Source organism: Camelus ferus, chromosome 35 (assembly GCF_009834535.1).
Source record: "Camelus ferus isolate YT-003-E chromosome 35, BCGSAC_Cfer_1.0, whole genome shotgun sequence".
In the NCBI taxonomy this organism is placed as follows: Eukaryota; Metazoa; Chordata; class Mammalia; order Artiodactyla; family Camelidae; genus Camelus; species Camelus ferus.
Window position 1 is genome coordinate 21,787,629 of NC_045730.1, and position 21,367 is coordinate 21,808,995.

The window sequence follows — 21,367 nt, forward strand, 5'->3', positions numbered from 1 at the left end:
TTCCCATTTGGGGGGAATGGGGCAGGTGACTCCAAGAGTCCTCAGTGGGTGATCACAGCCTAGCTGCAGCTTCTGGGCGCTGGACTGTGTGTGTGCACCATGTGGTCCTGGAGACGGATGCCAGGATGCCACTTGACAGCCCGAATCTCCTTTGCAGTCAAAGCGAGCATTTCGGTTTTGTTCCTGAACACAGTCCTGCTCACTGGGGAGCGCAGTGATGCCTGTTATGGCCCTTCTGAGCACACTTTAAAATCCTCTCCGCAAACCCGATCCAATATGTTCACTGCCAACCAATTAAGCAGGGAAGACTTGATTTGGGTAGGAAAACACTGCTGGGTTCCGCTGGGGCCCATGTTTGCAAATGGCTATGCTTGCATCTGCTGCAGAAGGGGAGGCATTTTCATAGTCTCTGCGTCTCTCCCTCTGCAGTGGGTCCCCACATCGGGCATTACTGTGGGCAGAAAACCCCAGGTCGCATCCGCGCCTCCTCCGGCATCCTGTCCATGGTCTTCTACACGGACAGCGCCATCGCCAAGGAGGGCTTCTCAGCAAACTACAGTGTCTTGCAGAGCAGCATTTCGGAAGGTCAGTATTTACTCATCCTGCAAAGCCCTGCGGCGAGCTCGCTGTCACCCCTCCTCCTGCGGCCACAGGAAACACTAAAGACCCGTTTTGTGAGTTGGGGTACAAGTGTTTCTTTTGCTCTCTTAAATGGTTTTTATGACTATCAATAGGAAGAGATATGTGGTGTGCTTTCTTAATAAAATTAGGTGTGAGAAGGCTGCTTGGAAGCCTCTGAAATTAGGGGAGAAAAAAGTAGGAAATGACAAATGTGCTCTGAAACAGTGACCTGCGGCCAGATCACCTACCTGGCACCTGCAGGGCATGTGGGCTGAGAGTCAGGAGAGGACAGGCGTCGACCCCGGATGGCGAGGACCAGTCTGCATCAGCGCGGCTCACGGGCGGCGGGCAGGTGGAGCAGTTGGTCCCTCGTGCCATGGTTTGGGAATACCCCGGCAGAAGCTGATTTTGTTTTCCTTACGTGAACGAAAGTGGCTATTCATGTCAAAGAAGCATGTTTTCTTTTTGGCTATAACTTCCCATAAAACAAAAGAGGACTATGTTTTCGTATCTCATTAAAGTACTCAACTAACTCAGCCCTTCCTCAAAGTTTATGTGGTCCCCAGCTCTCTGAAGGGCCCAAGGGGAGGGAAAAAACCTGAAAGAACAATGAATAAATTGTGTTTCATCGATTCTGGCTGCCACGTTGTCAGGCAGCACAGGCAGAAACAGCGGGAGTTTTGGGACCTGCTCCACAGGCCTGCGCGGGTCTCTTCTCCCAGACCTCACTGGAAAATCAAAAGGCCAATTAAACTTCAAATCTTATTTGTACTTAATTTATTTGATTAATTAATTCATGTATCTGGAGGCCTTATTTTTGGTCCAGCGAGACCCTTTTTTATTTTTATTTTTTGAAGTCTTGAATATTCTAGGAAATTCTTTTATTTTATTTTTTATTGAAGTTTAGTTAATTTATAATCTTAGTTCAGATGTAGAACAAAGTGATTCAGCTATACATCATATACATATATGTTCAGGTTCTTTTCCATTATAGCTTGTTACAAGAAATATTGAATATAGTTCCCTGTGCTATATAGTAGACCCGTATTGTTTATCTACTTTATATACAGTAGTGTGTATCTGTTAATCCCAAACTCCTAATTTATCCCTCCACCTTTTTCCCCTTTGGTAACCATAAGTTTGCTTCCTATGTCTATGAGTCTAGTTTTGTAAATAAGTTCATCTGTATCTTTTTTTTTTAGATTCCACATATAAATGATATCGTACAGTATTTGTCTTTCTCTGTCTGACTTACTTAATATGATAATCTCCAGGTCCATCCATGTTGCTGCAAATGGCACTATTTCATTATTTTTTATGGTTGAGTAGTATTCCATTGTATATGTAGTTGACAACTTTTTTACCCAGTCGTCTGTCAATGGACATTTAGGTTGTCTCCATGTCTTGGCTCTTGTGAACAGAGCTGCTATGAACACTGGGGTGTCTTTGTCTTTGGAACTCTTTTCTATGACAAATATCAAACCTAAGCTTAAATGTATGAAACCAGTGAAAGAAACCTTTTATGCCATAAAACGTTATTAATTATGATAGAAAATTTGGAAGATGTGAAAGTTCACTGAGAGTTTTCTGGATGATTGAGAATCTTCTATTTACTCTCTAGAGGTTTGGGGTTTTTTGTTTGCTTGTTTGTTTGTTTGTTTTTGCACTTTAGCACTTTGGGTGCCCATGTTCCTTAAATTGATTATTCACTCCCCAGCATCATAGTTCCTGTTTCATCGTCCACCGAGTGCCCGAGGCCGATGGAGTGCGTGTTTTCGTGATTCACGGCCATCATCGTGCTCATTACTGTTTATGCTGGGGAGCTGTGTTGCTGTTTGGGACGCTACGATACTGCTGTTTACCCCTGAGGGACACTCTTATGTTTTAATAGAATAAACTAGTGTGTTAAAAATCATGGCCAAGCCAGGCCAGGGACATGAGAACCAAGGGAGCCTGAGAGAGGAGACCTGGGTACCAACTGCAAGGAATCTGTAGGACAGAGAGTTAAGGTCGACCTAGCCCACCAAATATTGTCCCAAAATGGACAAAGGTCTTTTTCACTTGTCTTAGATATTGGAGGAAGCAGTAAAATTTTATTTAAATACAACTTTCGATGGGCACCCATGTAGCGTATCCACCTCCATCCTGAATTTCCATCTTTTCCGAAAAACTTTCTAATAGTATCTGTGTCAATCTCGGTCCAGTTGGAAAAATAATTAATTGCTGTGAGATCTTCACAGCATTGCTTTTCAGAATTCCTGCCAAGAAAATGCAGGGTTCAGTGCTACAATCCAGCAGGTCCCTTGCCGTCAGCATCTGTAAGACTTTGTGTGAACATCAAAAGGAATCTTGTAGTCTTCCAGATTAAAAAAGGAAAGATGCGTCCAAGGATGCACCCTGGGGTCCCCACGTTTGATGACTTAGGGCCATTTTTTCCCCTTCAGACTTCAAGTGTATGGAAGCACTGGGCATGGAGTCAGGAGAGATCCACTCCGACCAGATCACGGCCTCTTCCCAATACAGCACCAACTGGTCTGCAGAGCGCTCCCGCCTCCACTACCCTGAGAATGGGTGGACTCCTGGCGAGGACTCCTACCGAGAGTGGATCCAGGTATGAGGCACGGGACTGGGCACACTGGGGAGGGGGTGCTGGGCCATCTGAACAGGTGGTTGAAAAACAGCTGCGCCACCTGCATTCAGAGCCGAGAAGGCTGGCGGACACCAGTGTCATCACTCTGCAGAATCCCCACATCAGAGAACAGCATGCCCAGGGACAGCCCCCGGAACCCCGCCCTATTCTCAGGTACTGACACACGACTCTCCCAGAACCTGGGCATGGATGTCTCCCTTGGGTAACAGCTAAAAGTCTAATTCTCCCCACAGCCCCACACTGTCTGTGGATGGCCTTCCTCCTTCAGCAGATTTTTTCTTTCCTTGCTGAAATACATTAACTTTACTGACTGGTGAAATCACGGTTTTGTAAGGTGTTTTGTGTGTGTGTTTGTTCAGGGTAGAAGAGAGGAGAATGGAGTTGAAGATGGGGTTACTTTCCCACACAGGTTCACACAGCATGTGCCCAATGTGTGGTGTAATTGACGGCACTGGTCTCTGCGGATTACGTACAGGGCCGTATGTGTGAGATGGACGCACCTCCATCCTTAGTAGTGATGTGGGTCTGCTTTCCCCACCTTCTCTGGCACTCCCTTCCCTGCCATCACCCTTACGTGCCCCCCAGGGCTCCCCTCCTTTGCTTCCCCGCCGGGACTCACCTCCCAGGTTACCCCTCGCATCCCACTCCCAGAGCCTCAGCCCACCCCACCTTGATGTCTCCCCACCCAAGGCTTCGTGTTCTTGACTTTTTGACTCATTGGCACATTGACCATCCTACCCGGCTGTGTGGGTTAAACTGTGGGCAAGTCAGACAACGCTGTTTGCTGAAGGGTCCAGGCTTCCTTTTCAAGACAGTAGGCAGAACCCATCTTCCATTCATGGCTGGATGTGTAAAAAGGACTAGTTCCCAGGGAGGGTTTCTAAGCAAGAGAGAAAAAAAGCAAGATGATTAATCCCCTCCTTCCTGCATCTATTGCCGTTTCAGACATCTGAGCACAAACACCAGGCTTTGTTTTACTTTGGAAAGGTCAGTATTAGTTTAACATACACTTTAAAGTGAGGTGGCCTATTTCAGGAGACTGAACTCATGCTCACCTCAAAATGACAACACCGAGAAGCGTGTGGAGGGTGAGAAGAGATGAGACTTTTACTTTAGGGTTGCTGAATCCGGCTCCAGATCAAGTCAGAAAGGAGACGATCTTGCCGACGTCAGAAGAGCTCCCGGAGCCCGTCTGCACAGCCCCCACCAGCAGCCGTCCGCATGATTGACAGCCGTGCTCTAGAGGGACGCTTCCATTCTGCAGAGCTCAGCACGTCTGCATGCGAATGGCGTTCTATTCTTGGTGATGTGGCGAGCACTCAGTAATTTAGGGATGGGGGTCTTGCAAGAGTTCTGAAAACGCAATGGTAGCAATTCTGAGCAAGGAATTCTGTGTCCGTAGAAACATGGGGACAGAGGGGCTCTCACACAGCCTTTGTCAACAGGACAGGGTTTACATCCTTCTCGAGAGCTGGATGCAATTTGAGATTGTCCCGGAAGAAGAGTCTCAGGTGGTCCAACTCTTTCTATCAAAACACGGTCAGGAAAGCTAGGTAGCCAGCACCCCCGAGCAAGAAGGTTTCTTTCTTGCTCATGCCACCCCCGTCTCTGAGTCGGTAGGGGGTCTGCCCCGCGTATTCTCACATGAGGACCTATTCGGAAGGAGTGGCCATCATCCCAGACGTCACCCACTTCCGTCTCCAGAGCACATCCCTCCGCCACACCTAACATCCAAGGGGCAGCAATTCGACTCGTGCTGGAGGGAGGACACCTGGAAATACTGGGTGGACAGACAGGTGACGCTGGTGCTCTTTGTGGGATAGTTGCCACTTACAGAGTTTTGTCTGTGCCCCGACTTATGCTGAGCACCTGACACATCTTTATTTAATCCCCCAGCCATCCGGGGAAGGAGGGCCAGTTGTCCCCATCTTTAAAATGAGGGCGCTGAGGTTCAGGGAGGGGAGGAAGGTCACAGTGGTGCCCGGCTTGGGAAGCCAGGTCTTCCAGGCTCCAGAACTCCTCCACGCTGCGATGTGCTCATCCTTTCCATTCAGGGGCTCTTGTGAAGCGTCGGCCACCTCCCTCTCTGCTTCCCCTCGTGTTGGGGAGGCTCACAGCGGGCTGAGTCTGGGGCTTCCTGTTTCTAAACCCAGAACACCAGGCCCCTGGTCCTCCGTCCCTCCAGGAGGCAAGTGTCAGGAGTCACTGAGCAACAGTTCCCCTTGAGGGAAGATGACCTTTTGCTCCTGCGGGAGCTCCGGGGGTTCACTGACATGCTGGTGGCAGATGCGTACCTGGTGGGGGCTCTTATCATCCCATGATCACCTAATTATGAGTAATATCATGTGTTTTCCAGCTTTTCTGAAACCCCTTGGAGGTAGCTGGCTTGTTGTTTTCTCTGGGTAGATGTTTAACCAGTTAACCCGCGAGCTCCGCGTCCGTGAGGCTGGGGCCCGAGCCATCCATCCCATGCCCATCACGGTTGGGGGGGATTTTGTTTTCTTGTTCGGCCTTGTTGCATTTTGCATGAAACAGACCCCACAAAACATATTGCTGTAGCAACAAAGACAAACACTTGCATGTGGTAAATGAATAAGGCAGCCCGGACGCTGACCGTCCTTCCCCAACAGGAGCGCTGTCTTTGGTTCCATTGTTTTCTCTGGGAAATTACCGAGTGACATAAAAAACAATGCATCATTAACCGCCGAGGTGGCTGGCCACCTTGTCACTTCCTGTGCGATCTGATGTCTGGCAGAAAGCTTAAGAACCAGGCAAAAGGCGGGCCAGTGGGAAGGAGCATGAAGGGAAGTCCTGGCTTGGACGTTTGCACGTGGTCACATCCAGCTCCAGAGGCCACTGCTCGTCCTGAGAGGAGGACGCCTCCCAGTCCTCAGCTGGAGAGCTAATCGCCCTGGGAGGCTTGCCTGTTTTTTTTTTCAGGGTGTTCCATTCTGGTCCGTGTCCTAGAATTGCTTATCTTTTATTTAATCTGTTTCTTTTGTTTGTTTGTTTCTGGTTAAACAATCAAGGATCCCAGGTAAAGACTCCACGCATCAACGATGCTAGAAAAATTCATAATTTTCAAGCACGTCATTAGGGCCCAAGCCTTTAACCTCCTTGAAACTGAGTTTCTTTTCCTATCAAATAAAGGTAACATCGCCTTCCCCGTTCAGCCCCTCACAGACTGCGCCACTGTGACTCTCGGAGAAAGGCAGGCTTGGTTTTTTTCTTTTCAGAGCCGCAAACCTAGTGCGTGGAATAAGAGTCTGATCAGGAGACACGGTCTCCTAGGTCCTGATGTAACCGTTCAGACACGGAGCAGAGTTTAATTTGTTAATTATTTCAATGTTTTATTAATGACAGTGTTCACCACACTGTAAACAGATTTATCCTTCTAGTTTTAATTGAAGCTCTTGGGACTGCTTTCCTCAAAACAACTGTGACTTTTCCCTGATTAAAATGCCAGGAGACAAGAGAGAAAAAGAAAAAAAGAGGCAAGGGATGTAATGCCTGGATGGGATCTGTGCTTCATGGATCTAAAGAAATAAAAGTGGGACTGGGGACTAATCAATTACCACACCCTCCAGTGACTTTAGAAGTAGAATTATTTGATGAACCAACTCAGGCTGAAACTCTGTCTCCAAATTTGGTAGCATTGTCTTTTCTGGGGGGAAAAAAATTGATGCCAGATTATTCATGCCTTCCTTGATTCCAGAGGAGCAGAAAGCAGTTGGCTTCTAAACCACATCCTGTTTGCTTTGGTCGACCCGCCCTGTTATGGATTAATCCCACAGAAGAGGGAAATCTCCAAGGGGACCCTCTGGGGCTGTGAGGATATGTCAGCAAGCCCTTCTCTGCCCACTGCCTTTTCTAGTACAGGTGTTCATTCTGTGGCTGAGGGGGAGGAAGGTTCCAGAAGAGGGGAGCTCGTGGTCACCTTTGGAGGAGGCTTGTTTCCATGTTTTCCTTTTGCCTTAGATGTATTTCTCCTGGGTAATATTCCACATTTCCTAACTGAAGGAGCTTTGAAAGCAGACACCATAACCAAAGGCCTTGGTGTAAGGAGATGGGTTGAACAGAGTCAAAACACGTCCCCAACCACACACACACACACACGCACACACACGTGCATGCAGGGTTCACTTACTCACAGACATAAGGTCGAAGAAAGTGCGTGCCTTTGTTAAAACTCAGCTGGTCAAATCCAAGCAGCCTTGAGGTCACTTTGAGGATTTTTTTTTTAATTGAAGTATAGTTGATTTACAATGTCGTGTTACTTTCTGGCACACAGCGTAGTGATTCAGTCACACACACACATATATATTCTTCTGCATATTTTTATTATAGGCTATTGAAGGTCATTGAATGCAGTTCCTGCCCTGTGCTCTGCAGCGGGACCTTGTGGCTTCTCCCTTTTATACACAGTAGTGTGTCTCTGTAAATCCCAAACGAGGATTTTAAAATTCATTTTAAGACATGTTCTAACAACAAAACCTTATGTTTCTATAGCCCTTTTCCTGTTTAAAGGTCCCTTTTCATGCACATCCCATTGTAGTTGTAGAAGGTCAGTTAAGCGGACCAGGGGTTTTGTCTGCACCTTCACACGAGCAAGCGGAGGCCCCGAGAGGTCAAATAGTTAAGTCCCCGCTTGGGGAAAAGGTGCAATGCGTGGGGAGAGTCAGTCTCGCACGACGGAAGGGGCCTTCCTTCCTGAGACCTGGGACCGGAGTCACTGGCACAGGGACGGCTGAGCCCGGGCAGCAGCTGGTGAGTCACGGCCTGTGGTCGGATGTGAGCCAGGCCCAGGGTGCGACTGGCTCTGCAGAGTGTCTTTGGCCATTTGAACTGTGAGTTTTCACCTCCTGCTCTGACAGATGCAGTCAGCCATGCGGTATCTCTCATGCCCACTACACAGAGCAGAACGAAAAGCCTGGTGAGGTCTTCAGTCTTCATAACAGAGGAAACTGTTATTCCGAGAGCCATGTTCCTAACTCCCAGCCCCAGAGGCTTTCCTTTAGTCCAGGGGGGCCTTCAAGGTTTACCGCCCACGCGCTCCCCCACATCCACCCAGGTCTGTGAGCAGTTGCCACCAGCAACTGCCGCAGTGGCTCCATCATGACTCAGAAATTAACTATCCATTACAACTTGCTGAGAACGGAGATGAAAGATCATTTAAAGGCATGGACCCAATTCCAAGAGCTAAGAAGGGGCTGGCTGACATCCTTTAAGTGCCAAATGGAATGAAATAACTTATGAGTTCTTGGAAATGTTCCCTCTGACACACAGCATTATGACATTTTGTTGTTGTTGTTGCATTTGAGGTGGGACAAGTGTGTTGCTTATTTGATGAGAAGAATGTGTTGTCTGAAACCCTTGTGTTTTGTCTTTAAAGGGAGGGTTTCCCCAGACTGAAAGTAGAAACTGAAGCCATTTATTTGAACAAGTTTTGTATCTAATTTTCTTTCCTTCTAAACTTTCTCAGACAAATCTTTCATCCCCTTATATGAGTGTGTCGAGCATGGAGCAGGAATCTCCTAGGAAATAGTCTGCGATTTTGCACACCACTGCTAGTTTCTAGCAGGTTTCTCATCTGTAGTGCTGTGTTCAAAATCGGTTCCATCTGCTCAATTGGACGAATCCAGAGCATATATTGAGGCAAATTATCCTGATTGTAAGCACTCTGCGCTTACCAGCCAGACACTAAAGGGGGTGCATTTCCTCATTCAGATCATTAGTAAATGGCTGAAATTGCAATGAAATATACTTTATAAATGCATGGAGAGAACAGGCAGAAATAGCTCACTGGGTTACCCAAATGTGGAATGATGCATGTGAAACATAATGTTGGCAAATTTAGGGAAAATACAGCTGTTTAGTTGAATGTTTATTCCCCAGGTGTGTGTGTGTGTGTTTAGTGCAAATAACATTAACATGCTGTTTTAGCTAAAACATTGATCTGGAAGGAAGACAGTTGGCTTTGTTAAGAAGTCGCCAAGGTGACCCTTTGGTTAACTCACCCTAACTCTACACTGACTTCTACTTTCTGCGTAAAATAAATGCCCTCCCCCCTACCCTTTGGATATCACAGGCTTATTACCTCTGACTAGGTTTCCACCCGGGAAGCCCGTGTCCCAAAAGTGACTGTCCCCTGAGGGCCTTTCCCAGTGCTTCCTCTGGCACCTTGTGTTCCACATTATAGGCAGTCATCCGAAGGAAGTGTATAATAGGAAATGTATACAGGAACAGATGAAATTCAGCATTTTTTGGTTTTTGTTTTTGTTTTTTAAGAAGGATATGATTAGGGGAAAACAGAATACACATCTGACATAATTTTTTTAGACATTTCTAGCTGTTGACTTGTCATCTAGAAACCGCCAAGACAATTTGAACCATGTTGGTCCAGTTGACCACTTAATTCAGTTTTAAAAATCAGGCAGAGGATTTTACTAGTTAGTATTTCACACCCACGGCCCTGCAGGGAAGTGAATGACGCTTAAAGGAGCCCCTTAGACGTTTATGACGAAGCATCACTGGGAAGACGATGCTGAAGGAACAACAACTGTTTAGGCAGAATTACGCCTCAAAATAAGCACGTGCAGCAAGAACGTTCCTTCTTGCTGTTTTAGTTTCTTATGGTTTTATGCCAGTGTCTGTTTGGAACCAACATTCATAGTTAAATTCTAGAGGAGAGGGTTTTTTCCCCCTTTCTTTCTAAAATATCTCAACTTTAAGAGTAAGACTAAACACAGATGCGTCTAAATTCCTTATTTTGCACAAGTTCAGAGGTTCCAGCAAGTTAAAGGCCGAACCTGGCCTCCAATCTTCGTGTCCTTGCCCTCACTTCCTGGCCACCACTCAGTTGTAACAATACGAGGAAATGGCTTGGAAACGTCTTTGAAGATGGTGTCTGCAGACCAAGCAAGCACACGTAAATCCCAGTGTATCCCTCCTTAGCGGCTGATGGGTGAATGATGTCACTGCAGAAGCTTCAATTCCAACAAATGATTGGACTTTCTCTAGAGCAGGGTTTCTGCCTCTGGATAGTCCTGACACTTTGGATTGGGTAATTCTTGGTCATGGGGGCTGTCCTGTGCCTTACAGGATGTTTACCAGCACCACTGGCCGCCATTCACGAGAAACAAGTAACACACATGTATACACACACGTACACACACACACCCTCAATCACATCAACCAAAAACATCTCTAGGCGTTGCCAAATCACCCCTAACTGAAAACCGCAGGTGTAGAAGATGCACCAAATTCTAATCAAGTTGTTTTTAAAATAATCAGACTGATCAGCAGTTTGGAAGAAAAAGGAGCTGGTTGCTTGGCTGGTATTTGTCACTTTTCAACCACTGATCGGAGACGTTCTTTGAACAGAACCGTCCTTTTGTTTTCCAAAAATATAGATGCATCTGTTCACCTCGTGTAGGAAAACAGCACCGTAAACCTGCTGGCTTATTTATCTTAAGCTTTGCTGTTTTTAGCTCTTAAAAATGAACTCGTTGTTTAGCTAAGTGCGTGCAGATGTCATTTCAGAGTCCCGCACAGCCGGGTCTCAGAACGCGCTGATATGGACGAGACAGAGAAAAGGAAACAAAGGGCGAGACCACCAGGTATCGCTGACCAGCTTCAGGGGAGAGAAGCCTGAAATGAGCTTTTCCCACCTGGACGCAGGGTGTCTCCGACCTTGACCGACCTGCCGTGGTTCGTTTGCAGTATGTAAATCAAAGGCTCTTTTCCCTTTTTTTTTTTTTAACTTCAGATATAATCAAGAGTCAGGAACTGTGTTTGAAAAGCCCGTCTATGGCTTATTAACTTATCTTCATGGGGAACATGCTGCTGAGTCTCCAATTCCGTAACCTAAACAGCGACACGCTAGGAGCGATCTGTTAGCAGGCGGCCCCACGTCTGCCGGCCAATCGCGAGGCGAGGTTGATGGTCTCACATCTGTTTTAGGTGAAAGGCTGTTCCTGTTTGTGGTATTTAAAATTTAAAGAACTTCAGTTATTATACAATTGGGAATCCTCGGGGAGTAAATGTTAATGAAATCCATAATGTGCGCAGATTTTACGACGGCCACTTTCAGGAATCCCTTTGGTGGGGTTTGCGAATTTGTGCCCCAGCGGTAATCAGCGCACCTTTCACAGAGCGCGTGAGTGTCCACATCGAGGCGCGACAGCGACGTTTATGCAGCGTGTAATGTGACACGCCAACTCCTAAGCTTTAAATAGCTTTCCTATCGGAATTTGAAAGCCCCAGAGCAAAAATATCTGTGTTCTTCGGAACTGGCAAAACCCACAGTGTGAAACTTGTCTAGCACATTCACAGTGACCTTCCCCAAAGGTAAAAAAAAAAAAAAAAAAAAAAGGTCCACCCTGGAAATTCCAAAGCCAGGATGTGAGTGGGTATTCCGTGCCCTTAGATGTTTCTCATTTAATGCACCATTTGAGAGCTCCACATCAAAATAGCAATTCTGGATGCTGACCTGAAACAGAGACACAATCTAACACACACACTTATTTCCTTTCTCCACTGCAAGCTCCCGGTCTTCAGATCTCATTCAATTCTATGTTCAAACAAAGCGAGGAAAGTAGATTAAATTAAAAATGCTCTATAAATCCCAATAGTAATAAAATGCATTATGCTTTTATATTTCCAACTATTGGACAGAGTAGGCGTTTGAGACTAACTGCACATGTTATGACTTAGAATGATCACATATGCACTTGTACAGGTGACTTGTGTGTTTTTTTTTTTTTTTCAGTTTTCTTTGCCTGCAGGGGTTAAAAACCACATTTATGGCTTTCCTCTAATTGCCTTCCTTCAGAAGAATGAAGTCTTAATTTGACCCAAGTTTTATTTTTCTTACAAATTCTAGTGCTTTCAACTTCCAACTACATTTTCTGGGTTTAGCAGAAAAATAAATAAGCTCCCTTATTCTTTTAGCAAGCCTGAGAGGGCACGGGGGAAAATTCTTCAGGGGATGGCTGATTGGACCAGACAGCTTCTGAAATCCTTTCAAGCATTTAAGATTCTATGATTCTATTAAAAATAAATTTGCTCTATCAGCTGGTGCCCTGGGCTTGCCTAAATGAAAACATCAACGTACGAAGCATCACTGGAATTCGTTTTAACTGCTGCTGATAATCACGGCAGGCAACACAGGGTAGAAAAAAAATTTTTTTAATTAAAAAGATTTTCTTTCCTCAGATCAACTCATTGTTTAGGTTGGCTTCGCCATGAAGCTTATCTGAGGATTTCACATCAAAACTTCACTAGGGGGGCCGGTTTTGCCTGGTTCTTTTGTGCTGGGTCACGGGGAGGTGCAGCCCCACTAGGGGAAATAAGACGGAGCCGGAACAGTTCATCTTTAATGTCTCTTCAATCTGGATGGACGTATCTGAAAGGCGTAGGTTACCCATCATTACAGTCTGTTCACATCTTAAAGTCTGGCCAATACTTGGTCTCTTTTCTTTCCTTAAGTAGGCAGATATCGAGGTGGAGGGTTTAGCTCAGTGGTAGAGTGCGTGCTTAGCAGGCACGAGGTCCTGGGTTCAATCCCCAGGACCTCCATTAAAATAAATAAATAAATACCCAATTACCTCCCCCCCAAAAAAAAAACAAAAAGTAAAAAATTTTTTTTTAGACAAATATGTTCAATTCAGAGCGTGCCATAGGCCATCAATATGGAGGGGGAAATGCAGCCCCAGGGATCGAGCTGTGTGAAGAAACAGTCGTCACGTTTCTAAGACTCGACGTGTTTACTTAGGTCTAAAACTAAGGAAGAGAGACCCCCATCTCCGAAGAGAGACAAAAACCGAGACCCAAGTACACGCACTGCCTCTCCCGGCTGCAGGTGCAGAAGTGTGGCGGGACCTTACGTTGGAAGATACGGAAATTATAACATTTCCAGTGGGGACTACACATGCTAAGAAAAAGGAGTTAACCAACCACATGGAGTGGGGAATACAGAAGAAACTGTCTTTGCTATTTCAGGAGGTACACAGAGTTCATGGGGAGAAGAGGAAAGAACTTTCTTTTTTAAGTTCCCAATCTTTAAAAAAAATGAAGATACAGTATGAGGAATTTTCTGACCTTGTTTTTCCAACATTGTCCTAAACCTACAGACTGGTCACTGCTCTTCTCAATCACAGGCATTCTGTAGCACATACGTCACACCAGCTATTTCTGTAGTTTTGCATTTCCAAACATTGCATTTATTTATAAGGAGGCCATTATCTATTTGGAAAGCTCCAATACCAAGATAGTGAGAATTCCTTGATTGAACAATCACTTGCCGTGTAAAGAAAAAGCCATCAATGTGCTTGTTCATCTAACATGATAGTCCCTCAAAATCAACCACTAGTAAATAAATGGGTCTCATGGATTAAGACAAATGTGGAGGGCATCTTACATGACCTCCATCTGGACACACCTGTGTCTTCTGCGGAGCAGGACCCCAAGGAAAGGTGGCAGGAATGGGTAATTTGGGGTTCAGTCTGTATATGCAAAAACTGACCTCTGATTATCAACTTCTGTAAGATAAGAATGCCGTTCCCTTAGTCTCAGAACTTTGCTGTTTTCCAGAAAAGTGTGCGGGAACATCTGCTTATCTATGTGTCTTGTTTTGAAGTGTCTAGATGTAGAATATTCGTGCATCTCATAGAAAAATCATCTCAGTTAAAATCTTTTGCTCAAAAGGAATTCAAACAAATTAAGAACCTGTTTATTCCATTTCTTTTTAAATACCGGCACTTTTACTAAAACCACACAAAGTCATGTGTTCTCGTGCCTGGCTGTGCATCGAAAAGCCTCATGACAACATGGTAGGGGAGCTTAACGTTCTGGAAACCTGCAAGGTTGTATGAAAGAAACACTGTTTTCCCCTAATTTCCAAATATGTGCCTTAGTTCATCTTCTCTGTCAAGAAGCCCACCTCCCCCCGCCCAAGCCCCAACACCTCGCACACCACAGCGCGGCCAGGCCCACCTGGAGAACTTTCACCTTTTGACACCTCCAAGGACATGGTGAAGTGGACGCGTCCACCCAGGTGTTAAGAATGGCTCCAGCGGGTGAACGGTGCATCCCAGCTTCCACTGTGTCAAGGACCGCGGGCCAGGCTGGGGGCGGAAGGCAGGATGCGTTTAGTGGGACGTCTGTGCTTGTTCTCCTGCGGTTTGAAAGTAGACGTGCAGGTGCGCCTTCCCCATCGCATGGACCCAGGTGGAAATGCATGAAATTACCATCGATGGATTTTTTTTTTCAGATCAAAGAATTTGCGGTTCTGTCCCCTGACTGTGTCTGGATGGCAGACAGCCTGTCTTCTGAGCACAGAACAAAGCCGTGCCGTGGCCCTTGGAGGAGCGGCAGAGTCGCTGATCAGGGTGTGACATTTCTCGCCCTGGTCACCCACCTCCACCCAGCTTCTCGTCAGCCTCAGGCTGGCCTTTGCTCCATCCAAAACAACAGAGCAGCCATTGTGAATTGTGATGACAGTCATTCTTTGAAAATGCATTTCAAGGCATCTCCACCTCCTTTATAACTCATCCTCCCCCCTCAAAAAAAATCACTATACACTTCCACGCTGGCTGGTAAGTTTCCAAGAGGGAGAACGCAGTCGACCAGATATGAAATGGTGAAGTTCATTTCATCTGTTCTCAGGAATGACGGGCATCCCTTCAGAGACTGACTGTTTACACGTGCTTTCTGACAAGCAGCTGTACCTAGGAAGTCTGTTCTTCGTCTTCTCTCTTGTCTCCGGGGCAGTGTTCCTGCTAACCTTAGGCGGGTGACTGACTTTAATCTCAGTAATCCTATCACCTCCTTGCAGGATTTTTAACACCAAGTCGAGGAGTTTTCTGGGACACCTGCACCTCCAGATTCCCCATCAGCACATGAAACTCTCATTAACCCGAGAGGCCCACCTAGATCACTGAGAAACACAGTGCAAAACCAGTGTAAGAGGATGCTGTCAAAGTTTATAGGCCAAGAGGCTGATTTAGACCATCGCCTCCATCTGCAAGTCTTTAGTTTCCAGAAATTCATCCCTCTGTTTGTTTTTGAAACCCGGCTTTTAGAAGGAGGGAGGAAATTTAAAGGCGTGACTTACTGCAAAACTACTAACAAACAAGTCATTTTGTTTGGACTGAAATAGACAGATACCGTCTGAGTACAAACACGTGTTTATCTTGAGTTGTTTAAAATCTCCGCAGTAGGGCAGATAAAGCTTTATGGGTGGCTTAGATCAACGGCTTTTGCGACAGAAATACGCCCTACCTGTACCTGTATTTTCTTGGTCTCTTGGGTTTAAAAATCTCTTTAAACTGCTGACGGAGTGGGAAGACGTGTGTGTCTGTAACTGAGGTCACAGCACCTTGGGAAGCTGGCACAGGACTTCTTCCCTGGTGTTCCCCTGTGTTGCTGCTTCTCAGAGACCCTGAGACAAAGAAACGCAAAGGTCACAGAAGGCCTGAAATCGGCATTCACTACCCAGCACACAAAGCTACAGTTCCAACATCCTGTGAAGATCACACGTTGATTAGGTGAAAACTTGCAGATCTCTCATTATACAGTGAAATTTTGATGTCACAAATACCTAGAGGGTATGAGAAAAACAACTTTGTGTTTTTCAAAAATACAAAGACGGTATGAGAAAAGCCTAAGGTACCAGTTACATCTAATAACGTAAACAGCCGATGGCCGTCATGACTGCAGGTAACTTGGCTCTAAAACAAACAGTTTGAGAAGAGGTTGGAGGGAGATGTTTGAGAGCGTGATTTGGTAGAAAAGTGATTTGAGCCCTACTGCTGGAGGGAGGGACACTTACAAAGTTGATGAGAGGCTGTTTGAGAAATAAATAAGAAGGAATCCTTTACACGGCGAGGACCTGGCCCTTGAAACTCATCATTCAGCAGACCCTCCCTTTAAGTGGTGCATTTCTCAGAGGACTGGACATTTTATGAGTAGTTTTAATATTTGCAGCTCTAAATGCCAAGATAAGAGTAATCATCTTCCTTGATTAAGAGGACAAGTTAGTGGCTCGGTTGACTTACTGGTGTTGACTCAACTTAATTGACTTATCAATGGGTAGTTGGCTTTTGTTTAGAAAAAAAGGAGTTCGATCTTGCCAGCAGCACTGAACTCACACAGCACTGACTTGCACATCAGGCTAGGTGAATTTTATGTTAAAGAGGGCTCTGTCCCTCTTGCAAAAAAGTTAACAATCTAGTCTACAGGCAAAACCACACACACACACACACACACACACACACACACACACACGCTAATTACCCAAATGGCTAAGGGAAAAAAATCCTAGGACCACATCCTCTGGTTACTGTGAATATGAATGCACCATTATGACTCTCATAATAACCAGGAAAAGTAAATGGGCTTTGCATTGGTGTTTCTGTTGGAGAAAGGAGGAGACCACGGCGCGGAGTGGCTAATGGACTTGCTTAGCGTTGTCCAGGTGACTTCAGTGTCAGAGCCACACAGGTGCTCCTGGGGCCTGTGCGCCCCTGCCCCGCGCTCTGCCTGCACCACGCGATTACTTCCCTGTGGTCCTAGAGTTTATTGAACATTCTTAATGCAGCCAATTCCCTCCTTGTTGAGATGTATCGTTTATTCAACTTCTTCCCCCAGCATCTGGTCACCTGCCCTCTTTCCCCCAAGTATCTAGCACTTCTTGGTGACACAAAGGAAGAGTCCCCAGTCACCAGCTTCCCTCCACAGCACGAATGGTGTCAGATCCAGAAACACCCACCCCTGGAAGCTCACGGTCTCCGCTCAGCCCCTTCCTTAATTGTTGGGGGTGTGATTTCGGCAGCCGTGTGGACCCCTGGGGAGAACATTCCCCAGTTGTGATTCCATTTCATTGAGATGCTTTCTTTCAAACACAGCTGTAAACAGAGGGTGGGGCTGGCCCCTGTGCCACAAGGCGCAGAAGAGAACTCTCTGACTCATGCAGATGGAGGTTTAGGTCTTATTCCCAGGAATGCTGGGATTCCCAGGGGCAGTGAAAGCACACATTTTAGCAGGATGACCTCAGCAGTGCAGTGCGTGGTCAGAGCTGGAAGTTTAATTACAAAGAAGGTTGCGTGTCTGTCTGTCTGTCACCAGCCCCGCATGTCCTGACCTAGCCCCATGGACCCCAAGAAGGCCCCCACAAAGGAGGATGTGTGCTGGGGAGGAGGGTGGGAGGTCATGCATCCCTGCTCACCAAGGGGCTTTGCCAAGAGATAAAAGACAGAAGGAGTATGTTCATCACATCAGATATTTTGAAATGTAGGAAGTTGGGTGGGATTTTTTTCCCCGTTCCTTCTGCCTCAGCTCATCAACCCTGGCCCTCTCTGCCCCCAGAACCTTATCCTGTCTTACGAGGTCCAGTTTGAATGATTCCAATGACCTCTTTTCCATAAAGTCTGAACTTCTCCCCCACCCCCACCCCGTGCAAGGAACCGCCTTCTGAATCCCATGATGCCTCCCCCGTGGGCAGAGTGGCACTTGCGACTTTCAGTCTCGTGTTGGCATAGTTTTCTGCCCAGGCCTACTTGCTTCCCAAGCCTGGCACACAGTACGTACGTGTTGACTTTGGTGATTAAATGCTTTCATCTAGACCCTTGGCATCATTCAGGTTAGTTTCACACTTCGGTTCAAGCATCCACAATGTTCGAAGCCCCGCTACTGGGCTTCAGGACCATCTGTGTGGGCCTGCCCCCGGCTCCGTGTGTTAGTTTATGGTTTGCCCAAAATGTTTTTTAATAACAAAAACACCAATAATAAGTGCTTTAGCCACATACTACGGTCCCACTGAAATTAGAGTGTGGAGAGAGTAAATCCTATTAAGTTGTAAATCCGTTGTCATCCAGACCACTCTTTATCCATTCTTCGTGGCTGGGCCCTCTTTGTTTTGGCAGAGACAGATGTCAGAAGCCAGAAGTCAGTTCACACAGTCTGCTTGATCTCACGGGATGTCTAGAGTCGCACCCCTGCAGTCAACCGGATCCAATCCACTCGACCGTCAGCTTGCTCTTGCCTGCCTGCCCCCCGGAGCTCCCACCTATACATCCTTCTGCTAGGAGGACGCCTTCCCAGTTCTCATGGGTGAACAGTTGATGGATGGAACCAAGGGTCATAGCAGGAGAGCCTCAGCCAGCCTGTGTCCATGTCGGAGATGCCTGCAAAATCTTTGCCGAGTGAACCGACTGGCAAGATCACAGGGTACGACGGTCCTGTGAGGCATCTGACTAGATCTACGTCGTGTTTATACATATTTGAGGCCGGTTACAAGTTTCTTAAAACTGTAGCCTACTTATTTTTCCTTCTTAGGAAATTTCCACTGAGTAATTTTTACTACAGATGAGTAGGTTAAATTCCTCGCCAAGTTGCCAGGGAATTACATTTGTTCCATTCTCAGGGCTTGTCCTCGTTCCAGATCAAAGGATTAGATTCAGGTTTTCAATTTAGTGGAACTTACAAATAAGCAGTCTGAAAATGTTCATTAAAAGCATTTCAGTCCCTGAATTTCTTTTTGCTGCCCAGCAGGGACTGCCGAGTATCTTAGTTGGGAGAAGGGGACGTGTAAGTGCCGTCCTCCTGACCGAGCTCTTAAAGGTTTCTGAGGTCCCCATCTGCCAGTTACCGTGGCATTTAAGCAATGAATTGTCTTCATTTTGAAGAAGAAGAGACTTCCCAGGTTGGGGTGTGTTTTGAAAATGTTAAGTAGTCTTTTCCAAAGCATGGACATTTAGTCAGCCTTTCTCTGGAGCTCTGTGTAGGAGTTTCAGATTGTCTTAGATGCTGGTTTCTTGTGTCACAGAGTCTGTGGGACCCTGATATGATCTCACTTCTCCTCCTTTGTTATCAGAATATCCTGCATCCTGAGGTCCAGGTTTTCCAGGCTGATTGAGTAAGAGAGGAATTGAAATGGAATGTCTGATGTTTCTGAACACAACTATACCTGTTCTAGAAAAGAAAAGAAGGAAGAAAGAAACCCTCAGGTCTTGCAGAGTATAATAGGGGGACATTCTTCCCACATCGGTCTTATATTTGTGTCATCAGTCCCGCTGAGCGTTTTCCGGTGGGTGTCACGGTCCTGGCTGCTGCTCTCAAGGTCTCTGAAAGTGCACTGCTCATCCAACCTCCCGGAGGAAATGTGGACCCACAGAGAAGAGCATCCCGCTCTCCGCGGTCCATCTTCACGGTTCCCATGTTGGAGTGACTGGAGGCACGGGCGTCTGGAAACATCTCTAGCTGAGGCACCAGAGTACTAACTTGCTGAATCGGGTCCCTTTCCTTTCCTTCTGCCCATGCGCCTTGCCAGTATTAACAACTACAGCAGATCCAGATGGAAATCCAGTTCAAAGAACGGATCAGAATTAATTAGTTCTTTTTTAGCAAGTTGCTTCTGATTTACGCAAAGAAAAAAAGAACGTGAGAAGGAAAGGCTATGCCAGCGTCCAGAGGCACTGGATCTCCCACAAGCACAGTCTCTTTTTGTTGTTGTTGTTCCTCAACAAATTATTTTATTTGAGGGAAAACATGATATTTTTACTGAAACCTGTTTTTTTTTTCTTTTTCAGTTTTATTATGTAGAATTATTACAGTTTGATTGCACATGCACATGATACTGCCTGTAAATACATAAAAACAGTACACTGCACTTTTTTTAGTTTACATATATGTACTAATTATTGTTTCTAAGAACAGATTAGAGCTTTAGCTTTTTAAACTTACATAGTTGTCAAAGGAATAAAGCCAACTACAAAATAAGAATCAACAGAATGCGGTAATTCAGTCATAGAGGACAGTCAGATGAAGCGCGTTCTCTTATCAACCAAAGGGGGCGGCGGTCGGCCCCTGTCTGGGGACTTGGTTTTTCTTGCCCTTTCTTTGTCACTCTCTTCCTGCAAGCCCAGGGGCGTCGGGGAAGCCGGCCTGGCCCCCCGTCTGTGCCCGCAGCCTTATGGAATGTTATTCTAGCTGGCTGACTCCCGTCTTCCCAGAGGAAGCTTCCTCTGTGCATTCACTTGGGACCGCTTTGCTATCAAGCACAGGCTTTGTTGCAGCCAGGAGTTTGCTACCACCCAGCAAAATGCTTTCCTTTAATTTCACTGTGAGGGAAAAGAATTCACGCAAGCAATTAAGACTAGAAAATAAAATGGATGAGGGTCTTCTGGCATTGCACTTTTCTTGCTCTGGGATATTTTTATTCTTTACCAGAATTTTTCAATGTTTCCTCATGGTCCTTTGCTGAAAAGGACTCATCACCACCATCTTGTTTTCCAACAGCGTGTTTGCAATATTTGGCTCTCGGTAGTCAGTGTAAATGTTAAACTGAGTCAAAGTAATCATAGTCATTTAGTCCTCGGTGTCTTTTCTCTGCAATACAGTAAGAGTGAAAAAATACATAAAGACTGAATTATGTCACTAACTGTAAAATGGTTGTATTCCTGTTGGTAACTGAGAGAAGTCCAAGGTCCTAAGTCAAGGCACACACTGATCAGGTGGGGAGAATGGGGCCCACAGGTCCTAGAGCAGCACTGAGTTCAAATGCTTAGGCACGTACCCGAAAACATGTGTGTTATCTAAGGAAGTGAGACAATTGCTTAAAAATATTTTCTTTAGCTTGGAGTGTCTAGTGATGAATTAAACAGCTCTTTGAGTCATCAAAGATGCTCTAAAAAAATGCCGACATACTCTATCCCCCCAACAAAAAAACTATTTTTCCTGTTTTTAATCAGACTCCAGTTCTTTGTCTTTTATTTTTTCAGGCTTGTGTATTGACCTGTCTTGGGAATGGTAAAAGCTGGGAAACGCCCCCTGGCCAATGCTCGCTCAGCGGATGGTGTTTCATTGAGCCAGACAGATTTTCATTTCAGGAGTGAGACTTTGCACATGACGACGTTACCAGTAGCTGGTTATGTCTTATTCTAGGAAGAGCTGATACTCATTTCATGGCTGGGAGGTTGTGTGCTGGCGTTTAACCAGTGCCTTGCAAAGGTCGGCTTGGCGACTTACTATACTGTGCTAAAGAAGTGCCCTTTGGCCTCAGGATTCCCAGTAAAACGTGTGTCTGTCCTGGCTTCT

General features: G+C 46.0%; 1 protein-coding gene across 4 annotated transcripts in view; it reads left to right on the forward strand.

The window, feature by feature from the left end:
- Window positions 1-21,367, forward strand: part of NRP1 (neuropilin 1) — a 136,423-nt gene that overhangs the window by 63,784 nt on the left and 51,272 nt on the right. For all 4 annotated transcript variants that reach the window (XM_032473812.1, XM_032473814.1, XM_032473813.1 and 1 more), the window contains exons 5-6: window positions 430-585; window positions 3,066-3,232. In XM_032473812.1, the coding sequence (XP_032329703.1) occupies window positions 430-585; window positions 3,066-3,232 (323 nt within the window). The remainder of the gene's footprint in view (window positions 1-429; window positions 586-3,065; window positions 3,233-21,367) is intronic.